At 42.5% G+C, this 23,601-nt stretch overlaps 1 protein-coding gene and 1 long non-coding RNA gene across 4 annotated transcripts in view; one reads left to right on the top strand and one right to left on the bottom strand.

The window, feature by feature from the left end:
* The window catches only part of BRMS1L (BRMS1 like transcriptional repressor), a 33,168-nt gene that overhangs the window by 1,919 nt on the left and 7,648 nt on the right, over positions 1 to 23,601 (bottom strand). For both annotated transcript variants that reach the window (XM_014611341.3, XM_019488739.2), the window contains exons 2-9: positions 23,360 to 23,450; positions 22,627 to 22,754; positions 16,666 to 16,745; positions 13,645 to 13,741; positions 12,551 to 12,634; positions 5,811 to 5,875; positions 3,321 to 3,360; positions 2,432 to 2,558 (exon numbers count right to left, since the gene is read on the bottom strand). In XM_014611341.3, coding sequence (XP_014466827.1) covers positions 2,432 to 2,558; positions 3,321 to 3,360; positions 5,811 to 5,875; positions 12,551 to 12,634; positions 13,645 to 13,741; positions 16,666 to 16,745; positions 22,627 to 22,754; positions 23,360 to 23,450 — 712 coding nt within the window. The remainder of the gene's footprint in view (positions 1 to 2,431; positions 2,559 to 3,320; positions 3,361 to 5,810; positions 5,876 to 12,550; positions 12,635 to 13,644; positions 13,742 to 16,665; positions 16,746 to 22,626; positions 22,755 to 23,359; positions 23,451 to 23,601) is intronic.
* On the top strand, positions 525 to 23,366 carry LOC109283502 (uncharacterized). 2 transcript variants are annotated; one of them, XR_009460220.1, is made up of 4 exons: positions 525 to 586; positions 19,336 to 19,416; positions 22,961 to 23,080; positions 23,174 to 23,366. It is a non-coding gene; the product is annotated as an uncharacterized LOC109283502 (long non-coding RNA). The 2 variants fall into 2 exon arrangements; XR_009460219.1 differs by lacking the exon at positions 525 to 586 and having other exon boundaries at positions 19,305 to 19,416; positions 23,174 to 23,362.

Raw genomic sequence — 23,601 nt, 5'->3', positions numbered from 1 at the left:
TATGCTTGCCTCTGAAATCTTTGTAAAATTATTGTCACTGTCCACCAGCTTATAGTGGATTCCTTCACAAAAACTTAACAGGTCAAAGCCAAGATGCTTTTCAGTAGAGAAAAAGTTAGGAAAAACTTATGTTTTTAACTGTTAGCCAGTATAACTAAACAGGAAAGAACAAAACAAAAACAAAACAACCCCCCCCCACTGAACACCTGGCTAACCAACTTTTACATGAACTATTTCTCCTTGCATGGTTTCCTTAGTTAAACATTACTAAGACTATTTTCTGGAGCTGTAGTTTTCTACGTTTTCAGGCGTGCTCTATTCTCTTCTTTGGACTTTTGCATAAAGGACTGAAACAAAACACGGAACTTGATTGTCTGTGGCATGCAGGCTTGGTCATTATTACTTTGACAAACAAGCAAACCAAAGAGAACTGTATCGGTCTCTGTATCAGATGGGCACCGATATACAGAAAATTTTCTGTATCAGAAATCGGCCCAATGCGGCCAATAATTTGTCCAATAAATGCCCATATGCGCGCACAGCCGCAGCGCAGCACATAGGCAGTGAGAAGCAGAGCTGGCAGCTGGTAAGTCTGGTGTGGTGGAAGAGGAGGGCACAGGGGGGCAAATCAAGGCCCCCACGGTGAGAGAGGGTGTGGGGTTGGGGCTGCCCAGCCGGGCTCAGGGTGGGCACGGGGGGGGGGCAGCTCCAACCATTGCTCCTGCCGCTCTCCCAGGAAGGCATGGGGGGCACATGTACCACCGGATCTGCGTGGGGTGGGGCAGGGCAGGACAGGCTGGGGCTGGGCACTTCCTGGCCAGACAGATCTGGGGGCACATGCCCCCCTCCCCACCCCCACTGCCCTCCCAGACAAGTGGCAGAAATAGTAGCAGAAGCCACCAGACGAGCACCAGACAAGCTGCTCGCAGCAGCGAAAGCCACCCCCCACCCCCGTGATGAGCCATGCCTCCATCCCATGCCCACCTCAGCCCCAGCCTGCAGCTGCAGCCCACCCCACACCACGTACTTCATGGGGGCACATGCCCCCCCGCCCTGGACAAGCTGCTTGCAGCTCTGTCCCATGCCCCTCTCTGGCCCGGCTGGTCAGTGCCTGCTCCTGCCCCATTCCCTCCCTCACTGCAGGGGCCTTGATCTGTCCCCCCTCCCCACACCTCTTTCCTCCCCTTCTACCACACCAGACTTACCAGCTAGATGCAGCTCTTCAAGCTGAAGAGCTGCATATTGGAAAATCGGATCAGTATCAGCTGATATGCTTCCTTAAAAATCAACAACCAGTATCAGCCCCAAAAATCTCCGTCAATGCACCCCTATAAAGCAGTGCTGTCCAACATCCAAGTGGCCAGGGGCCATACACCCTGTGGGCTGCACCAGTAGAAGACATGGGCCCCCTGGGCCACGTGCTGTGTAGGTGCCCTGGGGTCCCCAGCTGTGGGCTCCCCCACTGAACTGCACTTCATGGCAGCCCTGGGCCATGCCATACCACCAAACTCCCTGGGGCAGAGGCAGGAAGTGGAAGACAGAGGAGGTAGGGGGAACCTGGAGATCCTAGCTGCTGCTGCAGCCAGCGTGATGGGGAGAGGGAAGACGGGGAGTCCAAATGGGAGCCCAGGGGCTGCAAATTAACCCTTTGCAGGCCACATGAGGCCCCAACGTCACCAACTGGATAAGCCCGCTTTAAAGTATCAGGATCCAGTGCAGGAAGGAAAATGTCCTCTAAGTTTCACCCTCAGAACAAATTAATATAGTGCTGAGCTCTTCAAATATAAGGACAGCAATTTCACTCACTATATGAAAGCAATTTCACTCATGGTACTGGAAGTAGAAATAGCATGTGCAGAGGTAGCTCAGATCTCTCTGCACAGCACTACCTTATGCTGCATAGATTTCTGGTACATAAGATACCACCAGTGATAAATGTGCTATGTCTGCACAGCAGCACAATGTGCTATGTAGACATACCTCTACCATCTTAAATATGGTATAAAAGTCTAGATTTAAGAGATATAGTATTTTTTTTTTAACCAGGGGTCAGCAACCTTGTTAAGAGCAGTGGGCCAAAATAATACTGTTATGTCTGTGGCAGGCTGGTGCTTCCCACCCCACTGCCACACTGCTGTCAACATCCAGGCTTTGTTTTGCTCTGGATCTGACCCACAGGCCACAGGTTGCCAACCCTTGGTTTATACTATTATTTACGCATCGGTTATCAAAGATCTGTGTGTGTGCCATTAGGCAACATTTACATAGTTAAGGAAAACAAACAGATGTCCTGACACAGGCAGTTTATTTTCTGAAATAAACCAGTAACAAGTAATTGAGAAGGAAATAACGCTCGACTGAAACATATACTCTCCACTCTGTGTACACATATATTACTGTAAATGAGAGAAGGCAACAAAATGACCTTTACCTTGCAGGGCATTCATCTTTCTTATCAATACATATCGTCTGTCCACGGCCATACCATTCTCCATCATAATACAGTCTTCCTTCTTCAGACCTAGCACTGTGCATGTGTTTTTCTAATTTGACAGGTGCTAAAGCAATGAACAGAGACACCATTAATACTGAACCAGCAGAAGTTAGGTTCACAAATAAATTATCCACATACTATCTACATCTGTCCTTCAGGCAATACAAGTTAGGAAAGCGAAGAGGAAAGGTGTGCTGTTTTTTTATTTCCTGTTGTACTTGTTTCCATGAAAAACACTATTCATATTTTCAGAAAGAAAAAGACATCATCAGATCTGCAGCTGTTTTATACAGAATGAGAAATCTGCACGGGCAGACAAACACGCAGCAGTACACGGCTAGACGCAGAGCTAGTGGGGGCAGCCAAACACTTCCCCCACCCCCCACACCTGGCCAAGCAGACAGCGCCTGTGCGGCAGCACAGGATGGTGTGTGGCGGTGCTCCGTCCCCATGCATATCCCCTAGGGCCTTTGCAAGTACCCCTGGTTGACAATCCCCGATATATGCATTCACCAAAGGCCCATTCCTTCTGTGAGTATTTTTCTACCATTTAAGTTAATAATAACATTAAAAAACATCTTTTCCCATCTTGTACATGCTGTAAAACTAATAAAAGCCCAGGATGTAAATTTAAGTCACCAGCCCTGGTGCAAAAGCATGTGCTTCATCAAGATCTGAGAGGAAAGGTGGCAGGCTAGAGCCCTCTGCCCTCTTCCTTCATTATTGCACTCTACAAATACATGTAGTCTCCAGAGGAAATGTGTGCTGTTGTGTTTAAATATTATTTTGCAAAGCTAGGCAATACTGAAGAGTTTTTGTGACTTACGTTCTGACTTTACTCTGTGTGGCCCCAACGTAGCCATTGCCTTGAAATACAAAGGAAGAAATCAAGTTAGTTACTTCTTCAGCAAGTAAAGCTTTTTGTAAAACTACTTCATTTCAGTATAATGTATTTTAAGATACCTGCATTTAAGATACCTGCATTTATATGCATCACAGCAGTCTAAACAAACACTGCAAAGCACTGACTAAATAGCTGAATAAAAGCATATACAGTACAGTATGTACAAAGAACTCTCTCTTAATTAGCTTTTATTGTAAATAAAGCAAGACGACATTTTATTAAAAAATTTATAACTGATTTTATATCTATGCCAACTGAATCCAAAATTACATAAAATGACTAAAACCATCTTATAATTGCAAAAGATGCAAAGATTGCAAAAAATAAAATGCAGTAGAAACATGCTGCTATTTAGGTTCTTAAAATACTCTTATAATTGTATCCCACTGCATTCTATAAGTTTCTTTGTGTAATCTGCTTCACCTACTCTGGACTATATATGCACTTGAGGGTGAAATCTTTTCTATGAGCAGGTGTCTATTCTGCTCAACTCCTATGGTAAGTAAAGCAAAGCAGTCTCCAACCTGCTTTTGCTGAAGCTTGACCTGTGCTGGATTTGCCTATGTTGTACCAGTTGCAATGGTACCACTTTTTTGCTTTGTTCATCTTCATGCACCTCTTCTCCTCTCTCTCCCTCCCACCCAGTGCTTTTTCCTCACTGTTTCTCAGCATTTTCCTATCTTTTGTTTTCATCAGTTTATTTTGCTTTCCCTCCTTTGGTTCCATAGGAAAGGGAGGAAGGCAGGCGTGCAGTCAAACACACCCAGTTTTACATGCAGTTTAAAGCAACCTGTTTACAATAAGAAGTGTGGATTCAGCATCATGAAGCTTTCTCCACATCAAACTCCTCCTTCACTCGCATCTCCTTGAAGTAATCTGGCACACTACAGATTGGAAAGCACTGCTTTTACATCCTAGTAACCTGCTACTTCCTAGGTTTCATTCATGGCACTAAGCAGGAGGGAGATTTGGCCACCAAGAGATGTAGGAAGAATGGAATTTTGCTTACAGCGATGGTTATTAAATTTTTTAGATTTGAGACACCCCTGGATAAATTCAAGGCATCCTTGGCAAATGCCAGCTCCTAGTCTTCACTCTATTTTTGACTACAGAAAAATAAATAGAGCAGTTTTTCTGCTGGAAACAACCCAGACAGACCACAACTATGGATTTCTTTTTTAAATATCTTGGTTTATCTTGTGAATCATGTTGGCAAACCTAACACTGCTACCATTATGTGGCACCCTGCAGCACCCTTGAAAGGATCTCAAGGCAAACTAGGGTGCCATGGCACTCTGGTTGAGAATCACTGGCTTACAGAGAGTTTGTGGCAGAACTATGGAATGATTAAAGTAGAAGCATAGGGAAACAGTAAATAAGCTGATTTTACTATTAAAGAGAAGTTACTATGTTGATTTATACATAGGCTTTCAGATCAACTTTTTCTAATGCAAGTGAAATTCTACAGTACTTCCTCGCAACTACTGCAGAATGCCACAGAATCCAATGTAGGTTTAGTTTATTACTGAATTTGCCAGAATATGAATTACTCATTTTAGAGATATGGAAACTAAGGTCTACAGGCTGACCAACATGGACAAGACCAGATACATCTACCTCAGATCTAGTTTAGAACTGGAACCCTATTTCCATGCTCTAGCTACTAGACCAGTGGTTCCCAACCCTGGGGTTGCAACCCCACTTGGGGTCGCAATGATAAAAAATGGGGTTGCGCACTCCCATGGAGGGGAGACTTATGCGTGGGACGGGGGCAGATGCAGGCTGGCCGCTGCAGGCTTGGGACACTCTGCCCTGCTGCCCTCCCCACCAGGGCCTCCACAGCCAAGCTGGGCAGGTAGGCTCCGTGTGCCTGCCAGGAGCCGCATGCTGGCTGCACCACCATGACAAGGCACCCCCTGCCTGCCCAACAGTAGCGGGGGGGGCACAACTTCATGCTGTCACTGCCACTACTGGTGGGTGGGCACGGGGCGCCTCACCATGGCAGCGCAGCTGGCATGAGGTTCCCAGCAATAGCACCAAGCCTCCTTCACATTCCTGTGCCAGGTCCCCCCTGCTGGGCTGCAGAGGCCCTCAGGGGGAGGGCAGTAGGGCAGGGAGCCCTGAGCCCGCAGTGGGCAGTCTGCATCCTCCCCACCATTGGGCTCTGCTCTGGCTGTGCTGCCCACAGGGTTGAGGGGGAGGGGGACAGGGGAAGCTACACTCCGTGTTCTGCTCCAGCCACAGCAGCTGCCACCTCCTGAGGAATAGGCTGGGAAGAACTGTAGTAGACCCACATTAAGAATACTGCCTTGCAATATTTTGGTTCTTAAATTTACTGGAAATATATTTATATATTTGTGAAAGCCATAACAATTGGAAATAATGCTGTTGACATTCATCCTTCAGTCATACCTTCCTTATTGTTGTCCAGTCTTCAAGTATATCAAGGTCCTGTAACATATAAACTATATAGGGGCGTTAAAAAGTTAAGGAAATTGCTTTACTAATAGTGAAACTAGCATACAATATGTACAAAGTACCTTAACAACAACCAGAAATGAGTATGGCTCTATACTTAAGACAACCTGATTTCCCCCTATGAAAAGGTTTCTGGCTTTGTGGGTAGCACAACAGTAGATATGACCTGCTTCAAAGTTAGCAAGGCTTTCCAATGGCATTCCCTATAGGAGTAACTTATTGGATCATCATGATGGAAGAATAGTTAGTGCTCAAGATCCAACTGGGAGGAACTATCAAAGGGGGTTTCCCTTGAGGTCCGTTACTGTTCAATATCTTCATTAATGAGTGGGAGGATGGAATTGAGTGCATGTTAATTACATCTGCAGATGATGCCAAAATGCTGGGGTAGAAGACTTTTTTAAAGAATCGGATATTCAAAAAAAAAAAAAAATCACCTTGATAAATTAGGAAAATGGTCTGGAATAAAATTGGATGAAATTCAATAAAGAAAAGTGTAAATTCCTGCACTTAGGACAGAATAATCAAATGCACAGATGATGTTTGGGGAGTGATTTTCAAGGTTGCAACAATGAAGTAAAGGATTTGAGGGCTGATATGGACTGCAAGTTGAACAAGTCAACGGTCCATTTGTAATAATAAACTAACATTAACAGTTTAATGTTAACTTGTTAGCAGTGAACAAGTTAACATTAAAAAAAAAAAGAAAAAAACTAATAGTCTGTTAGAATGTATTAACAGAAGTGCTGCATGCAAGCTACAAAAAGTGATCCTTCCAATCTACCCAGCTCTGCTGAAGCCTCACATAGAGAACTATGTCCAGTTTTAGACACCAAACTTCAAAATAGACACGGACAATTGGAAAGAGTCCAGCAGAGGGCAACAGAAATGATTAAAGGTCTAGAAAACATGATGTGTAAGGAAAACTTGGAAAAACTGGGAGTTATTTAGTTTGAAGACAAGAAGACTGAGGCAGGGATTTGTTAAGTCTTGAAATACAAAAAAAGTTTTGTTATAAAGGGCATGGTGATCAATTGTTCTGTGCCCAGGGAACAGAACAAGTAATAATGGGCTCACATTGCAAAAAGTCCCTTAAGTTAGATATTTGGAAGAATTCTGTAACTATAAGAGAAGTTAAGTACTAGAATTGATTTTGGAATCTCCATCATAGGCTAACCTGTCCTTAAAAACCTTCCAACATTTGTTTGGGATGATTTAGGGAGAATGTTTTTACATCAAGCTGGGTGAGAGGGAGTAGAAGGGGGTGGATTAGATATTTTTCTGATGTATATAGTCTGTACTTGAAAAAACCAAGATAATCCTTGTTTCTTGTATGGCAAAAGAAAAAAGAATACATCATGATGAATTAGTTCACTACCTCATGGACAGCAAGAATCTAACTTAGCCTCCCCAGTGCAGCATTAAGCATAATAAATAGGGATTCATTTAACTCTTACCAAGAAAAAACTATTTTTGCAGATTTGTCCTGGCATTTCATGGACATTTTGTGGAGGTCCCACCCCTTGATGCTGATTGGTGGAGAGGCCCCAAGGGCAGTCGCTATCTTGACTGCTGGTTGCCCTTCATCCAGCCCCACCCCTCAGCACTGATTGGCAGACAGGTCCCAGGGGGGATGAGAGCAGGGAGGAGGGGCAGTCGCCATCTTATCTGTTATCCCTTTTGTGCTGTCTCACCAGCTGGCATCTTCCCCTCATTTTTTGTTTTTGTTTTTCGTTTTTTTAATAGAGTGTAGGCAACCTGTATTTCACAACTTCCATGAAAAAACTACAAAATCCAAAAGTTAGGTAGATCCCTAATCATAAGTACTAGTCTATGGAAAAAATGTTAAGGTAAAAAAAAAACAACCCACTGTCGCAGGGCACCTCGGTGCCCTGCTCCTAGAGAGGAGAAACTGCCAGGGAGCGAGTGAGCGCGCCCTGGCCTGACATAATGAGCCCAGCTGAGGCTTGCTCAGGTAATGAGCGCAGCTGCGGGTTGCCGGAGCAACCAAGGGGAACCAGCTGCCTGTAGGAGACAGGGCCTGGCCCTTATAAAGCTCAGGTCTGAGGCCAGGCTGGCAGTTCTCTGCCAGCAGCGTGGGAGGCAGGAGCTCTGGGAGTGAGGATGTGGAAAGGAGCAGGATGTGCAAGTACAGCTCATGATAGCCGTGAGAGGATGGGCACTAGAGTTTAGCCACGCGGCTTGTGGTTATGTTACAGCCTAGGGGCTTGTGGTTTTGCTTTGTGTTTGTGTTATTATAGCCGGAGGCTTGGGCGAGGCTGTAGGGGTTGGAGGAGGCCTCAATTACAGGGACCCCAGAGAGTGTGGGGTGCCCTAGCGCCAAGAGGGCACATTATTTTCATAGCGCCAGGGAAGGCGCAGCTCGCACGCCAGTGCGTGAGCAACTGGCGGCGAGGAGCGCGGCCAGTGGGTCGCGGGCGCAACCCGTAGGTTGCGGACGGGGACCTAGACCCCGGATTGCGTGTGGGGGAACATAGACCCCGGCCCCAGGAAAGGGGCGGTATTATTGAGTAGCCCAGTGTGGGCACGGCAAACCCCAAAGAGGGGGAGCGCCATTGTACGTTATTGAGTAGCCCAGTGTGGGCACGGCGAGCCCCAGAGAGGGGGAGCGCCATTGTACGTTATTGAGTAGCCCAGTGTGGGCACGGCGAGCCCCAGAGAGGGGGAGCACCATACTGAGCAGCCCTAGAGAGCGGGGCCATATCGAGGAGCCCAAGACGGGCATAGCGAGCCCGGCCACAGGCTAGCGCGGTAACACCCCTTAGACCAAGGCAGGGTGCTGCGGCTGCCCCGAGAAGACAGGGAGTAGCAGCGCGGTGAGCCAGGGTCAGAGAGGGTGCCCGTGCGGTTGGCCCATAGGACCGGAGGCCCGCTAGAGAGTCCCTGAGCAGAACCATACCGGCAGGGGAGGCCTAGAGTGGGCCAGACGAGAGTCCCAGCAAGAGGCTGGGCACGAGAGAGGGAGCCCAGAGTGGGCCACAGTAAAGAGGAGGCCCGAGAAGCGGGCGTACAGACCGGACAACGTCTATTACATCTGCGAGGCTTGGGGCGTGGTATTAGGGGCTGGTAGGAGCCACGCATAGCCCATAAGGCTAGGGTGTCCGAGGAACACCCACTGTATCGGGAGACCCCCAGGGGGTCCGGAAGAACCGCGGGGACAGAGGTCCCGAGTAGCCGTGCCCAGGGAAGACACAAGGCAGCCTCCCAACATTATATTGACCAACAAGGCGTGGCGGGCGAGAATTAGAGGGTGTCTTGGGCCGGCCTGACACGGAGCAAGGGACCTTAAGGAGATCACGGCCCTCCGTGAGGACCCCGCCGTGACACCCACAAATATCCAAAACTCAGGAAATAAAGATTTAAACACTGAAAGCCATGTAAAAAAATCTCAGCTTTGGATGATAAATTGTTTACTACACTACAAATGATGCAAAAAATATCTTACTGGGATGACTTTACAATAAGCTTCAGTTCTTTCTGTCACTAAAAGTTCTATCAAGTATATCAAGTATGCCTGCTTAAAGAAAAAAACATTAAAATTATTAAATTTTGAAGTTAAGTACTTCTGAGCTTAAAAACACACTAGCTTTAAAACAGTTCAAGAAACTGATCTGGACTGATGCTTTTAATACCCACTACTAATTAATTCTTTAAAAACTTTGTTTTTATTCTAGACAAGATCAACAGAACAACTGAAATAGGGTATAAGATTCCAAATAGCATTACATGTAATGATGTTACCTGGCAAATATATGACTAGAGAGAATTTATGGACACAGAGAATAGTTGATTACCATTCTCTTTGTAAACACAATTTTGGTACTTGAAGACCTACCAGAGATTATTAAAATAATATTTCAATCTGAACTAAATTTCAGGTATTGTTCATTTCCTGAAACAACTACTTCACATGCAGACTTGACATTAAAATCACTAATAATTTACTGAATGGAGTTTTTTTATACATATTAAACAAAAGTCACCGATGTAGTTTATACACTACAAAATCTGACGCTATTTAGCTTACACCCCAAACATTCAGCACCTGATCATCCTTCATCAAGGAATGAAGAACTTATATTTTCTCACATGCTATTTAATTTCTTTTAGGAATTTCTATATTAAAAGACCAGAGTAAATTTACACGTGAAAAAAGTGATCAACTACCATTTAACTTTCTGGCACTAGCTGAAAGCATCTCCATTAAGCTACATTTATAATACTGTCTTAACTTAGGAACAGTCATCGTTATTCACTATCATTAAGATCAACCATCTTTCCAGGAAATATTTCAGTAAAGCAGCCATCCCAATTCAGTGAATCTCAATTAAAGCACTGATTAGAATGTGCAGAAGAATGAAACAGACATTCTTTTAACACTGGCTGGGGGCCAAAAGCAGGGAAAAGAACTCTGCTGGTGTCAGGCTTTCATTTGGGTTTGGTGCAGTGTTAGATGGCCTTCAACCCAAGAACCACTATTGTTGTTGGCTCCTTTGGCTGTAAACAAACAGCTTATTTGAGGATTGATCTCAGTCAAAACCAGAAACAAAAGAGAAGTGGCATAGCCTTTCATACAGGTAGCCCTTCCAAAGCGGCACTGCTGTTTAGTGAAAGAGGCAGGGCACATAGCCTGACAGGCTTGTCCCCAGAATGACTGGCAGTTAACTTGAACAAATCATTATTAACAACAGAGGTACACAACATTCTTCCCCCTTCCCCCACCATACTCTCTCACATAATCCACAGGTATTTAAAGTGGAACAATGGACTGGTATGTTTGTAGGATCCCAAAACAGAAGGCTTTCTCCTGGGAGAAAACGCTAAAAAATTGTGATTATTTACATGGCTTTGTAAAATTGGAAAGGAATATATAGAACCCTTTCCCTAGTAGCTACACAGGTATATAATGGTATATGTTGACTCAGTCTGAAATATGCAGTTAATCATCCAGCCTACATCTGTTTATACTCTTTGGGTGCCTATCCACCAGCAGCGAGGCCACTCTGACACACTATAATTACAGTGCAGAACACACTCAATTAATCAAGTCTGCTGGAGCCTGATAATTACCATGCTCCAGCAGACTCCAGCATCTCATGTATCAGCATCCCCTTCTGAAAAATGGTGGTGGGGGCACTTTAACTAAAGCTCATTCACCGTTTTTCAGAGCAAGGACGCTGATACTTGAGATGCTCCAGACACTCCTCCCTCCACCCCACTCCACAGCACGTGTATAAATGCCCTTTAAGCCTAACCCTTAGGATTCAGTCACCTGACCCTCTCACCTCCTCCATGCAAGGGGGAAAAAGGATACACATGAACTGTAGCTCAATTTGCTAGTGCCTAGGGTCCCTCAGCCCTTCCACCAAGTTAAAAGCAAGACATCTCCCTACCCCTTAATTTTAAACATTAACAATCTTGACCTCTGGAATGTAAAACATGCAACTGAAGAGTAACAGAGGACTCTTATACTGAAGTAAATGAAGAGGAAACTTAAGAGAAAGCCACATAAAAACACCTATCCAGGAAGAGCACAATAAGGAAATTACATTACCTAAAGTTACATCTTTTATCTTCTATCCTGCTTTCTCCTCTATCATTTAAATTAAACCTTTGTCACATTATGTTTCCTCACCTTCCTATCATGTACAGCCCAATATCAAATTCTGTCTGAAACCAAAAGTATGCTCAACACTGAACAAGTCTGTCCCAGAGGTTTGCAATTTGAAGGTTCCAGGTTTGCAGCATTTACACGCACAAATCTCTTTTCACTCCCACCTCTAAACTATGGTCCAGAAATGAAAACCATTTCGGAAGCCTCTTTCTCTAGCCTCCAGGCTTATCAACTTGCTCTTATTCATGTCACTATTTGGATCACTTTACTAACTTCCAAGTTATTCGCAAAACCAAATCATTAATCATTACTTTTGAGGCACAGACCAAGAGACTACTACCTTCATTCTTTCTTCCCCTTTATCAAAATGTCTCCCAAGTCAGCCTCCTGAATCATTCATTTTTTCTTCTTTTGCTATCTGAGTACTGTACCAGGTCAACCACATGCTATTAATTCTTTCTTTAGCTTTGTATCCATGGCAACCATCACCTACAAGTTTAAATTTATTTTTTTTAAAGCCTTCATTTCTAAAGCCTATCAGTCAAGTCAATAAAATAATGTATAACCTTATCGTAAAAATAGCTCTAAACTCTTTAGAAGGTTATCCACTCTTTGTCATCTTACATAATATATATGCAACTGTGTCAAATTCAAGATCCCAAATTTTGCCTTTGCAAACTGCTGATTAGAGCTGGTACAATGTATCAGTTGAAACAAATGGCAGCATATCCTTAACTGAAATGTTAATATACATGACTACTTCTATTTTTGGAAATAAATGCCAAATTAGAAGGAATTAAAAACAGTAACTTTTGCAATCACTCTCACTAGATGAACTAGTTTTCTGGCAGCAGAAGTCTTATTCTGGATTGTCAAAATTATATAAAAGGTGACTTATCAAACAAAGTCTACCTACCGTGAATAGCATTAAGACTGTATTATTGTCTCAGCAGGTCATACAGCAATAAACTATGATGTTTGGCAAGATCAGCTTTAAAAAAAACAGTATTACCAAATAGCAATGATAGAGGAAGGATATCTGATACAACAACAGGTTTCTTTTTATCTGGACTAAATGGATCCTTCCTTTTCTTCCTAGACTGTAGTTCATCATTCCATAATTCTGAAAGAAATACAGTCAGAAACCTTCTATTAGTTGAACATTTTTCCATGAATTTGCATGTTTAGTTTTTTAAATAAAAAATTGAGACAACACTACAAATCATTTTTTGACGCTTCAGAGACTGCAGTGTCATGCTTCATGAACCACAAAGTGACACCTCCTGATTTTCATCTTCTCAGCCCTGGATATATCAAGGGTGTTCTTCTTACTTAAGACAGCCACAGTTAACTCAGTGGTCTGTCAAGACTTTGAAAAAAACTGAACCACTGCATGCAAAGAGCCCAACAGAGACATGTCTGAGATGGTGATTCTGCATAATGCCTGCCCACACAACAGCTTACACAACACAGAGGCAGAGGCAATCCCATTATTTGGATGGACTGTGCTGCATCATCCTCCACACAGCCTGGTGGAGGAAGGACAGACTACAAAGGTAATTTTCACAATGAGCTGGAGGCTGTGCAGCAAGAACAAGGATTTTACAATAATGGGTACATGCCCTTGCTCAAAAAGGCCAATGAAGGAGACTGTGTGAGCCCACCAACACCAGCAGACTCTCCCTATGCCTAAAGACACGTGTTTGTGCCCAAAAGCTTGCAAAGAACAATTTTTCCAACCATTGAGTAGGTCTAATAAAAGATGTCACATTTACCAAAAGAAACTTGCCAACGATAATGTACACATTTTTCATCAAATTTTAATATTTTTTCAATATTATTTGGCAGAGAAAAACTTGGAGACATAACCTTCTGACTTGGACCTGGTATTCTCAATTTTGTGGCTATTACACTTTTACCAATAGTGAAAAATTAACAGTCTCAGAATAAGAGGCAAAGGATGCTGAACGTTCCAAAATAACATTGTATATAATTTTAAGTTTGGTCAGACTTAGAATTAAATCTAGAATGCAATTCTAAATAAGGATTCTAGAGTATAACAAGGTCCACAGATGGATTAGCTACACAACAGACTACAAACAGGGGCTTACAAATCTTTCAAATTCTATTTACCTGAGGTAATATCAATACTATGCCTGTCTTCTTCAAGTCTTCTGATCTTCTCTTCTAATTCACTTTGCACAGTATCATATAATAAGAGCTTTTCACTCTGGAAAAGGCAAGAATTAAACATACAAGAATGCATAATGTTACCTAAATGCAACTGACATCAATGGTTTAGAGCCACATTTCCCAAGTTCCTCATCCACAGGTTTTGTCAGTGGAAGAGCCTAGGTACTTAAAGCAAATATTTATTACAGATATATCAGGCTGAATACAAGATGTTCAGTGATCAAAGATAATAACTTAGTGCAATGGATAAGCATGCAAGGCAAAAAAGGTAGATCTCCAGAAGTACAATCTCTACTCTGACACAAATGCATGCTTTTCTACTACAACTAATGATAGAAAACTCAGTGGTGAATAGTAAAGGAGGGCTACTATGGATAGAGGTATACTCCATTAACTTGTTTTTAAGATCTGAAGCAAATATGGAATACAAAGAGCATCGGAAACAATGGCCTATTGAACAGATATTTCAACTGTAAATTATTTTGATATCTGAACTTTGAAACAATACATTTGCTACCCTTTTATCTGGCTGACAGTCTTCTGAAAATAGACAAAGTATAAATGGTAATTAACTTCTGGGTTTTCAGGAGAGGGCCTAATTTGTTTTAACTGCATGATATTTTAATGACTTCCAGAAGGACTAAGACAGTTACAAGAAGACTTAAGATCCATGTTGGTAGCTGTGTCCTATTTTATATACTACTTGAGGCAGTTCAATGACCTGAGAATATTTTTGCCAGTCAGCTTCCAACAGACATGTTAAAGATTTCACTGGAGTATTTCTTTTATGCAGGAAGGAGGCTTGATCTGAGTCACAAAAGTACATTAGATTCAAATACTAAGAGATACCTGAATTGGAAAGAAGGAAAAGCTATTAAGGAAACGCAAGATTAGCAGCTATGGAAAGTCATCAAATAGGAAAGAAAACAAGACAACTCAAGTCTTCATTAAGAATAAAATGCTAATGTATTAAAAAAAAAAAAAACTTGGGGAAAAAAACCCCAGAAATTTAGTTACAACTTTGTGGGGGTGGGACATAACTATTTTTGTGGGGGAGAAGAGAGACAATAAAGGAGATTGAGTGTATTTAAATCCTATTATGTTTACCATCTTTTTCAAACTTACAAAATATTTAAATTCCAAGGAAGAGCACAATGCCTACAACTCCTGTTAGAAATCTCTCTCAAACATCTATTTTAATTTCCATGAGTCACATGGAAAGCCTAATGTCACAAGAAATATATTTATTAAATTATTTTTATTTTACAAATATAATGCATTTCATTCTACTTTAATACAAAAGCTAGTATTATTTTGAGAGTTAATTTTGTAATAAGAACTTGATACGAAAAGGACAGACTAGATGGGGAAGTTATAATACACATACAAGGCTACTGACTGGCCCCATTACAGCAAAACAATGGTTTTGCCACCAGCACTGTTGCTGATTTTAAACAAATATCTTCACAGAAACAGATGAGGCTGGGATGTTTTATAGAAGCCCAAGAGATTTCCAGTGGAAGCAAGAGACCATGTTACAGGAATGCTCTATAAGCACAGCACGTCATTCATGGCAAGAAGGCTAGAATGGCAATATAGCCTAAGGCAGTGGTGTCAAATTCATTTGATCCTACAGGCTAGATGTGGACCATGGGGCTTCTCATGAGCCGGACAATCTGCAAGCAGCAGCAGTGGCGTTAATCTCAACAGCTGCTAGTACACTGCAGGCATGGCTCCAGAACTTAGAGGGTTAACATAGCCACCTCCCCCTCCCTTTTCCCCCTGCTGCCAATTTTATTCACCAATAGCAACTAAACTCCCAAAATTTGACAGGAGTATTATCCCCCTGGGATCTGGAGCTGCTGTGATGCAACAGCTCTAGCAACAAGTCCCGTGGGTCAGATCCAACCTGCGGGATTAGGTTCTCCAGGTCGCAAGAAGCCCTGAAACCTAAATGATAGCCCTGGATGAAAGGATTCTGACCAAAACAAATTAGCCCTGTGAGTCTTTGGATGCAGAAGGACACATTTAAGCACCTGAGCAATTAAGATGACTATGGGATGAGGTCTAAACAGTTGGAAAACAAGGTCCCACTAATCCAAATTGCCAAATATATAGTCTGAAAAACCACTCTCAGTACTCAAATGGAAAGAGCTTAGAAGAATGTGGTATTCAGAAACAGGACCCAGTCACATCCAACAGGGAACTGGACTAGGTCACCCACATTACATCTAGATAAAAAGGTAACATTATCTGAAGAATAAATAGATTTATATTTATAAATTTATATTTCTATAAATAAATAAATAAATAGATGTATATTTGTCCAGATGTTTCAATTACTGTATGAGCTCAGAGCTCATGTTTCAATTACTGCTGTGGCTCAGAAACCTACCGTGGATTAACACCACCAGAGGTGGGCCCACATCTGGCTCAAGAGGAGCCCCACAGTCTGGATCTAGCCTGTAGGCCCAAGGAGATTTGACACCCCTGATTTAGATAAATGATTGATAAATTATCCTAAAATTGAGAAATGTCTAATCCTCTGGTACTAGTTTTTGAATAGTGGCTGTATTATCAGTTGTTAAAAGCATTGTATATTAAAACAATTCTAAAAATTGCAGTATGATTGCTGTATTTATGGTGGAATAAACCTATAGTTATTTCCTTGGATGCCTAGTATGCAACTCTAATTTCCAAAATAATTTTTAATCTTTAACAAACTCTGTTAATGGAAATATATTAAATTTGCTTATTCAAAGCCAAGCTGATTACCAAGCTAACATGTACTTTCAGGATGTTTCTGATAATACGTTTCTTTCATAGTAATACAGTGAGAAGTTACTTACCATAGTAAAATGATGGCAATAACAACAACTAAAGATGTACTTCTCATTAACTAACATGCAAGAGAGTTCAAAGATAGACAATCAACTGTCAGTTTTAACAAGTTAGCAGTACCTCACAGTGTTGACGAGAAGCTTGAATTTCACATTCATATTTGTTCTTTACAGACTCTAAACACAACTCTCTATAGATACCTGAAAGCAGACAAATTAGAGACTTGTTATTTCTTTAGATAGATAACCAATTTCAGAATTATCTTTCCAGAATTCTGCTGCTCATCCTAGCACTAGGTATGTGTAAAGAAATACTGTATTAGAAATGGACAGTGTTCAGCCAGTATCAAGTATAAACACTTTATGGAAAGTTAACTGTCTTAAAATTCAGGAGGTGAAACAGTACCCCTTCATTTTCTGTTCCAGTCTATTTTTATTAAGATAAAATGTTTCTCTTGTTATGCATATAGGGTGAAAACAAGTTTAAGTCTATCCCCCCAAGATTCTATCAATGCATCACATGATAAAGCTATTATACAACAGCTATCCTAATTCTAGCTGACCTAAATTGGCGCACTGAAAGACTTCCCAAGTAACAACCACAGTGTGAAAAACATACATGGGGCTTCAGGATAACAGTGGGCAGAGCTTTACCACAACAGTTAGCCCAGGATAAATGCCCATGAGTTCACTCTTCCCCCATGGTATATGGAAGTTAATCTGGGGTCTAAACTAGCACAGTTTAACTTCCACTTTCTGCAGTAAGAGTAGACACACGGACAAAGAGCTAATACACTGTACTCTTGCCCTCCTCCATGCACAGTACATGGTTTGTATGTTCATACTGTAACAGCAAAGTGTCAAACTCATCTGCCCCTATGGGACAGATGAAGGGCATGGGACTGGTCTGGCAAGCTGCACTGGGCCTACAGACAACCACATCTGCTCTCCAGAGTGACTCTGCACACAGTGCATGGGGCTAGGGCTAGCACATACAGCATACGGGACTAGATGGAGGGCTCCACAGGCAGCACTGAGGGCCAGATGATAGGGGTCCATGGGCCAGAACTGGCCTAGAGGCTGTATCTTTGACACCCCTGCTCTAATACAATGACCTTAACTTGGTTGATGTTTCTAGGTACAATCTCTATACTAAGTAGGGATACACCAATAAAGATTTTTTTTGTGCCAATACCAATGGCCGATTATTAACAAGTCATATTGGCCAATATTGATCTGATTGCCGATATGCAGCTCGGCAGCATGGAGAGCAGCATTTGGCTGGTAAGTCTGTTGGGGTGGGGGTGGGCATGGGAGGAGCAGATCAAGATCCCTGCGGTGAGGGAGGGAAGGGGCTGGGGCAGGGGCAAGTGCTGCCCAGTAGGGGTGGGGCATGGGACAGAGCTGCACGGCTTGTTCAGAGGGCGGATCCTGCACCTACACACACCCCCAGGGAAGCCATGGGGGGCGTGTGCACCTTGGATCTGTGCACAGGGCAAGGACGAGCTGCTGCTGCAGGCTGGGGGCAGCACTGGGCTCTTCCCGGCAGAAGGTCTGGGCCAGGGCTGCACTTGGGGCAGGCAGCAGCAGCAATGTGGGGGGGGTGGCTATGGGGGAGGGGGGGCTGCAGCCACCCCAGAATTCATCATAGCCCCCCCATATCCCCTTCCCCCACCCACCAAGAGCCAGGAGGCAGCTGACAGCACGACCGCAGGTTGCTGCAGCCTACTTTAGCACCCCCCTGCCTAGTCTATGCTGGAGAAGGCCTTCAACATTTTGAAACACTTTGGCCAGGAACACCATAGTGTGCCTACATGTGCCCCCTAACTGCAATATTTCCTTTTTGATGTATTTATAAGACATGCATTTCACTTTAAAATTGTTTTGTTACATCAATGTGCAACCTGATAAACTATAAGTAGTTTCTCAAAAGTGAAGTGTGTTACCTGTCAGCTCTGTGTTCCTGAGGGAGCCCTGGCACCCAGCTTGCTGGACTTACAAAGGACTTTTTCTATTCCCCCCCCACCCCCAATCTAACCAGAACTAAGCAGAAGAAAAGTTTAATAGGCATCTCAGGCTGTAAATTCCCCAGTCCCAGGACCTCATGGGAGGCCTCTTTAAACTTGATTGACTAAAACTCAGTCACCGGGTTAGGGAATGTTGAGGCAAGAGACCGAGTCAGAGGTGATAGGGACACCATTTGAACAATAGTTAAGGGTTCATCACAGTGTCCAGCCCGTTGGAGCCCTGACCACAAATGCTGTCATACTTTTCCCGGGATGATTGGTGGAAGTCCTCCCCGCAAAGTTTATGAACACTCCAAGAAATCTCCTTGAGTCTGTTAAGACTACAGTAAAATCTGAAAGTCTTGCTAAACTGAGGCTTATTCCCAACCCGTAAAATACAAAACACTGATGCCGACTTCACAGTGCAAGCATAGCTAGGCCATCTGAGAAGATCCCTTCCAGTATATTCATAATAATTTCAAGCTGGCTCCTAGCTGTCTGGTTACTCCTTAAAACTTAATGTTTTTCCTGGTTGTTAATCAGTTTCTTGAGATGTTCCAAACCAGATAACCCCTTGTCACTGAAAAAAGTAATTCATTTAAATTTAAACTGTTTATATAACAGGATTTTCCCTGTCAATTATGGCTTGGGACTCTCCTGATTTACACAATTAAAAGAATGCTTTGAAGAGGCTAGACTAAGGGTATAAGAAAGCTGTAAAGCAGCAAACTGTGCTTCAAGAAAGAAAAATCTCTCTGACACCATCTGCTGTTGTTCTCGAGAAGCTGGGAGAAACAGATCATCTCCCTTCAAGGATCGTGCTGAGAACTTTGCTTGTCAACAAATCACCCAAGTGCCTTGGAACGGTAAGATCCCAGCTCTCGCTCTCTCTCTCTCTTTTTCTTTTTCTCTCTAGGCATAACTTTCTGAACCTGAATTTTATTAATTAAGTTTGAGCTAGGTTTCCCCAAATACTCAATAAAACCAGGGTAATATTGTAATTATTTTTGTTTTCCCTTGCATGTCTATTATTACTAGTACCATTATAAATTTCATATAGTTAGCAATAAATAACTTTTATAGTCAAACTGGTAGTAACTAGGTGTATTTTTCCTTCTTTACTTCTTCTCCACTTGCTCTGCAGCAACATTTCTTTTACCTAAGCCAAAGTTCCCTGTGGAGCACAAAAATACTGTGGGGTCCACTCATCAAGAGGCTACCACTACTAGGACAGTTAGGGCAAAAGATTGGGACATGCTGAGTTTAAGACACATAAGGGGATCAGCTCGTACAGGCTGATTGACCCAGTTTGGCTCAGACGTGCCCTAATGAACTGAATGCTGGCCCGTGAGGGTGTCAGCTGGACACCCAGCCGGATTCAGAGGTATTCTGTTCACCTGTGTGCTTGTGTCTGACTGCATTTTATTGTTACCTTAATGAACCGATTCCTGGCATATGAGGGTGTCAGCCTGTACATGCTGATCAACCCAAGTCGTGCGTGCATGTGTGCGTGTCTGATGTGGTGGCTGGAGGAACCCAGCCCACTAAAACCAAGTCCTGCAAGATAGCTCCATTGGGGGTGAAGACTTGCAGAAGGGAGAGATACAGCTCCGTATAGAAACACAAGTAACACAAGCAGCACATTGATAGAATGACAAAGACCCTAGAAATGTATCCCTAATAAATGAGCACACCCCCAAGTGATAGGCAAATCTAGTAGCAAGTGAAAAAGATGACGATGGCCTTAAACACGTTTGTAAGCAGCTCATTAAGCATGGCGTGAGTGCTTTAAGAAATCTGATAGTTTTCCTTCTAAGTTAGAGAACTTTAGATCCCAGGGAACTTTAGTTCTGCTACTACTTTAGAAGGACTGTTCAACATCTAAGTGGCCACATGTCACACAGACCACATCCCCCCCCACCCCAGGCCATATGTCACATGGCACAGACCCCCTGTGAGGTGAGCGTCCCCCCGTCAAGGGTTAATCCCTGCTATGTCAGGCATAAGCCCCAGGCACCCAAATCCCCAGGCTGTTCCACTCTAACCAAAGTGTCTCGATGCCTACCTTGCTGGGGTCATCTGACCCCAGCAGTCTTTCCTGCCCAAGTGCAGGGGAGCTGGGCCTGATGATCTGTAAGATCCCTTCCAGACCCTAATAACTATAAAACTCAAGGGGGGTGGGGAAGGTGGGGGGGAGGCAGGCAGTATTAGCTGGAAGAGAGAAGAGGTCCCTGAAGACCACAGTAACAGGAAGAGAACAGTGGGGGAGCAGTGACCAGGCCAGAAACCCAAGGGCTGTGTGTTAACCCCTTGCAGGTGACATGCATTCTTTAGACTGCCTGGTGAACATCCCTGAACTTCAGCATTGGTTTCAAAACATTTTTGTAACATTGGTCTTTTTTTAAGCTTCCTTAGGTTCTAACAGCCTATAATTTTATCCCAGCAGGAGTTCTCCTGGTTGGATTTTGTACAATCTCTCTCTCCCAATACTTTCTCAAGATTTATCATTTTTAGGTCAAGTAATCAAGCTGATGACTAGAAGAAAAAAATAGTGACACTTTCCTTTAACAAGTAACCATAACTTTTGAAATTCTCTGGAACCCACTCAGAGGGAAAGACCACTAATATTCTCTGAACTTAAAAGATGGCCTTTCTGACTTGGATAATGTGTATTATTTTAACCCACCCTAATTAGGGTTCCTCTTTCTTGGCTTTGCCTCTCTTCTTCTTCAGAGATGTGCTCTCCTTCAGACAGTGTCGCTTATGATCTAAGTGGGTGAGAGGAATATTGGGTATTTTGCCTCTTCATACCACCTAGCTCTTAATATCTGCATTAGGATCTAAGACTTAAAACAGACAACCCAAAGACAAGCCAGAAAAGCCTGTTATGTCAATACTAGAAGAAGGCTAATTGAGAACTAAAAGATGGTTAAGTAATCCTTCTAATGTTAAGAATTAGTAGCCCTAGAAATCCTCAGTTGAAGGAGCAATAGGGGAAACTCCAGAATAAGAGTGTACTGAGTAATTTTGATCTGGGCTTCTGGATCTGACCTGCCTTCCTTTCTTGCATATAACTGAAGGAGTGAAGAGCTGCATCAATACTAATGTTGCTAAGACTGGCAGTTTTGATCCTTTTCCAGCAGTTTTCATCTGACGCTTGTCTTCTAAGAGGACATATACATTATTTCTCTGGCTAGAGACCTCCTCATTGTCTGATTCTTTGCTCTTTTCCAGTTTAAGTCCCATAGACTAATTTAGCTGCACAGGTCACCATCCACAGACTTCACAATGGGGGTTGAACAGGAGGAGATCTTTTTTTTTTCTGTTTCTGTCATACCAGCACTCCGTCTGTATACTGTTAGCCTTGACCTATAATATTCTTCAGCAAGAGAGCAAACGGAGTTGACAAGAATCTCTCTCAGCTTTGGCTTCTCCACATAATTAAAAAACAAAACCTGAAATCCAGTTAGCTAAATGGTAGAAGTTTAAAATCCAATACTGCTCTGCTGTGAACCAACAGTATCTGAACAAGCAAGCTGCATAAATGAAGATGTACTGAGAAAAAGGACTCTAACTAGGTTTCAAATTTCTCTCTTTTTTTTTTTTTTGGGGGGGGGGGGGGGGGGGGGGGGGGGAGGACGACACAGGACTGAAGGGGACTGCATAGTGAAATGGAAGAGTGTCTGAATCTGAGACAGCAGAACAGAACCAGTAAAATTTTCATGAGGTAGGTCACTCCAATTCTGCCAGTGACCCACGAGTGCAGGTTTGACCCCAAAACTGCAAACAAGATGGTGCATCTTCTAGTTATGGTTTTATATGATCAGTTGAGATTTCTTAGTTTCAAAAAAGATGCACATCTAACTTCTATAAAGGGTTCTAATAAATTCTCCTACACAGTATCTTTTAAATGATACAAACAAATTTTTAACTTTTGTTTAAAAAGGTTTATGCTTTGTTAAGTATTTCCTAAAACTTCACATCTGTAAGAACCACACTCTAAAACAAGATACTGACCTTGAATCTACATAGTAAATGTACACTGTTAAAGAGAAGCAATAATTTCACATTCCTACCTGCCACCTTTGTTCGGATTTGCATATTTTCTTGCAAAGCTGCCAGCGGTTCCAAGTACTCTGGGGCCTTTCCAGCTATGACTTCCTGCAGTTTCGCATCCACCTGACTTAATCTCTCTTTGTAAAGTCTCAAATTGTAAAAGGAGAGTATTAAGTAAAAGGGGAAAAAAAACACAAGCACAATCACAGAAATAATTTTCTATGAAAAAATTATTTGCACAATCCCATATCTAATCTAATCCTCCCATAGCAGAAAATTAAAACCTATAAATTTGTATTTGTTGCCACTAATTTTCCAAGCTTTGTAATAAATTCTCTTGCATATTTTTTATAGAAGGCGTAAGCAGATATGAAGTCCAGGATTGTCTATCCTTTTCTAAAGATGAAGTACAAAGATTTTTGCTCTCGCAAGGCATCTAGATAAATCTAATTAATACCCCAGAGAGGAGCCTTGGTAATAATATATACTGGTGTATACTATTCCAAATTCTATTTAAAAAAATAATAAAATGGATCTTGACACGGTTCCATATTTTTATACCCCCAGCATTTTGGGAAGACAGACTCATGCCATCCCCTCTAATGGCATTTGGGGAAGATCTACACCTGGAAACCTCATGAAATGAACTAAGGAAGAAGTTACTCTTAATCTTAATCATCAGTCTTCTTAAAATGGCAGCATTTGAAATCATCTTTAAATAGAAAAACGTTTTCAAAACATGCAACTACTTACTGATCTTTGAGGTCTGTAAACTGTTTTTCAAGGTTGGACATTTCATCTAAACATTCCATTCTTCTTCTTTCACAGTCCTCATCATCCATTTCTATGAATAAAAAAGAGTTAATTTCTTTGCAAAGTAATAGAATAAAATATAACATTTCTCTCTCAGCCTTTCCTCATAAGTCTTGCTCTCCAGGCCTCTAATCATTTCTGTTGCTCTGTATTGGACTCTTTCCAAACTGTTCACATCCTAT

The sequence above is a fragment of the Alligator mississippiensis genome, chromosome 2 (genome assembly GCF_030867095.1).
Source record: "Alligator mississippiensis isolate rAllMis1 chromosome 2, rAllMis1, whole genome shotgun sequence".
NCBI lineage: Eukaryota > Metazoa > Chordata > Crocodylia > Alligatoridae > Alligator > Alligator mississippiensis.
This window is presented reverse-complemented; position numbering and strand designations above follow the sequence as displayed.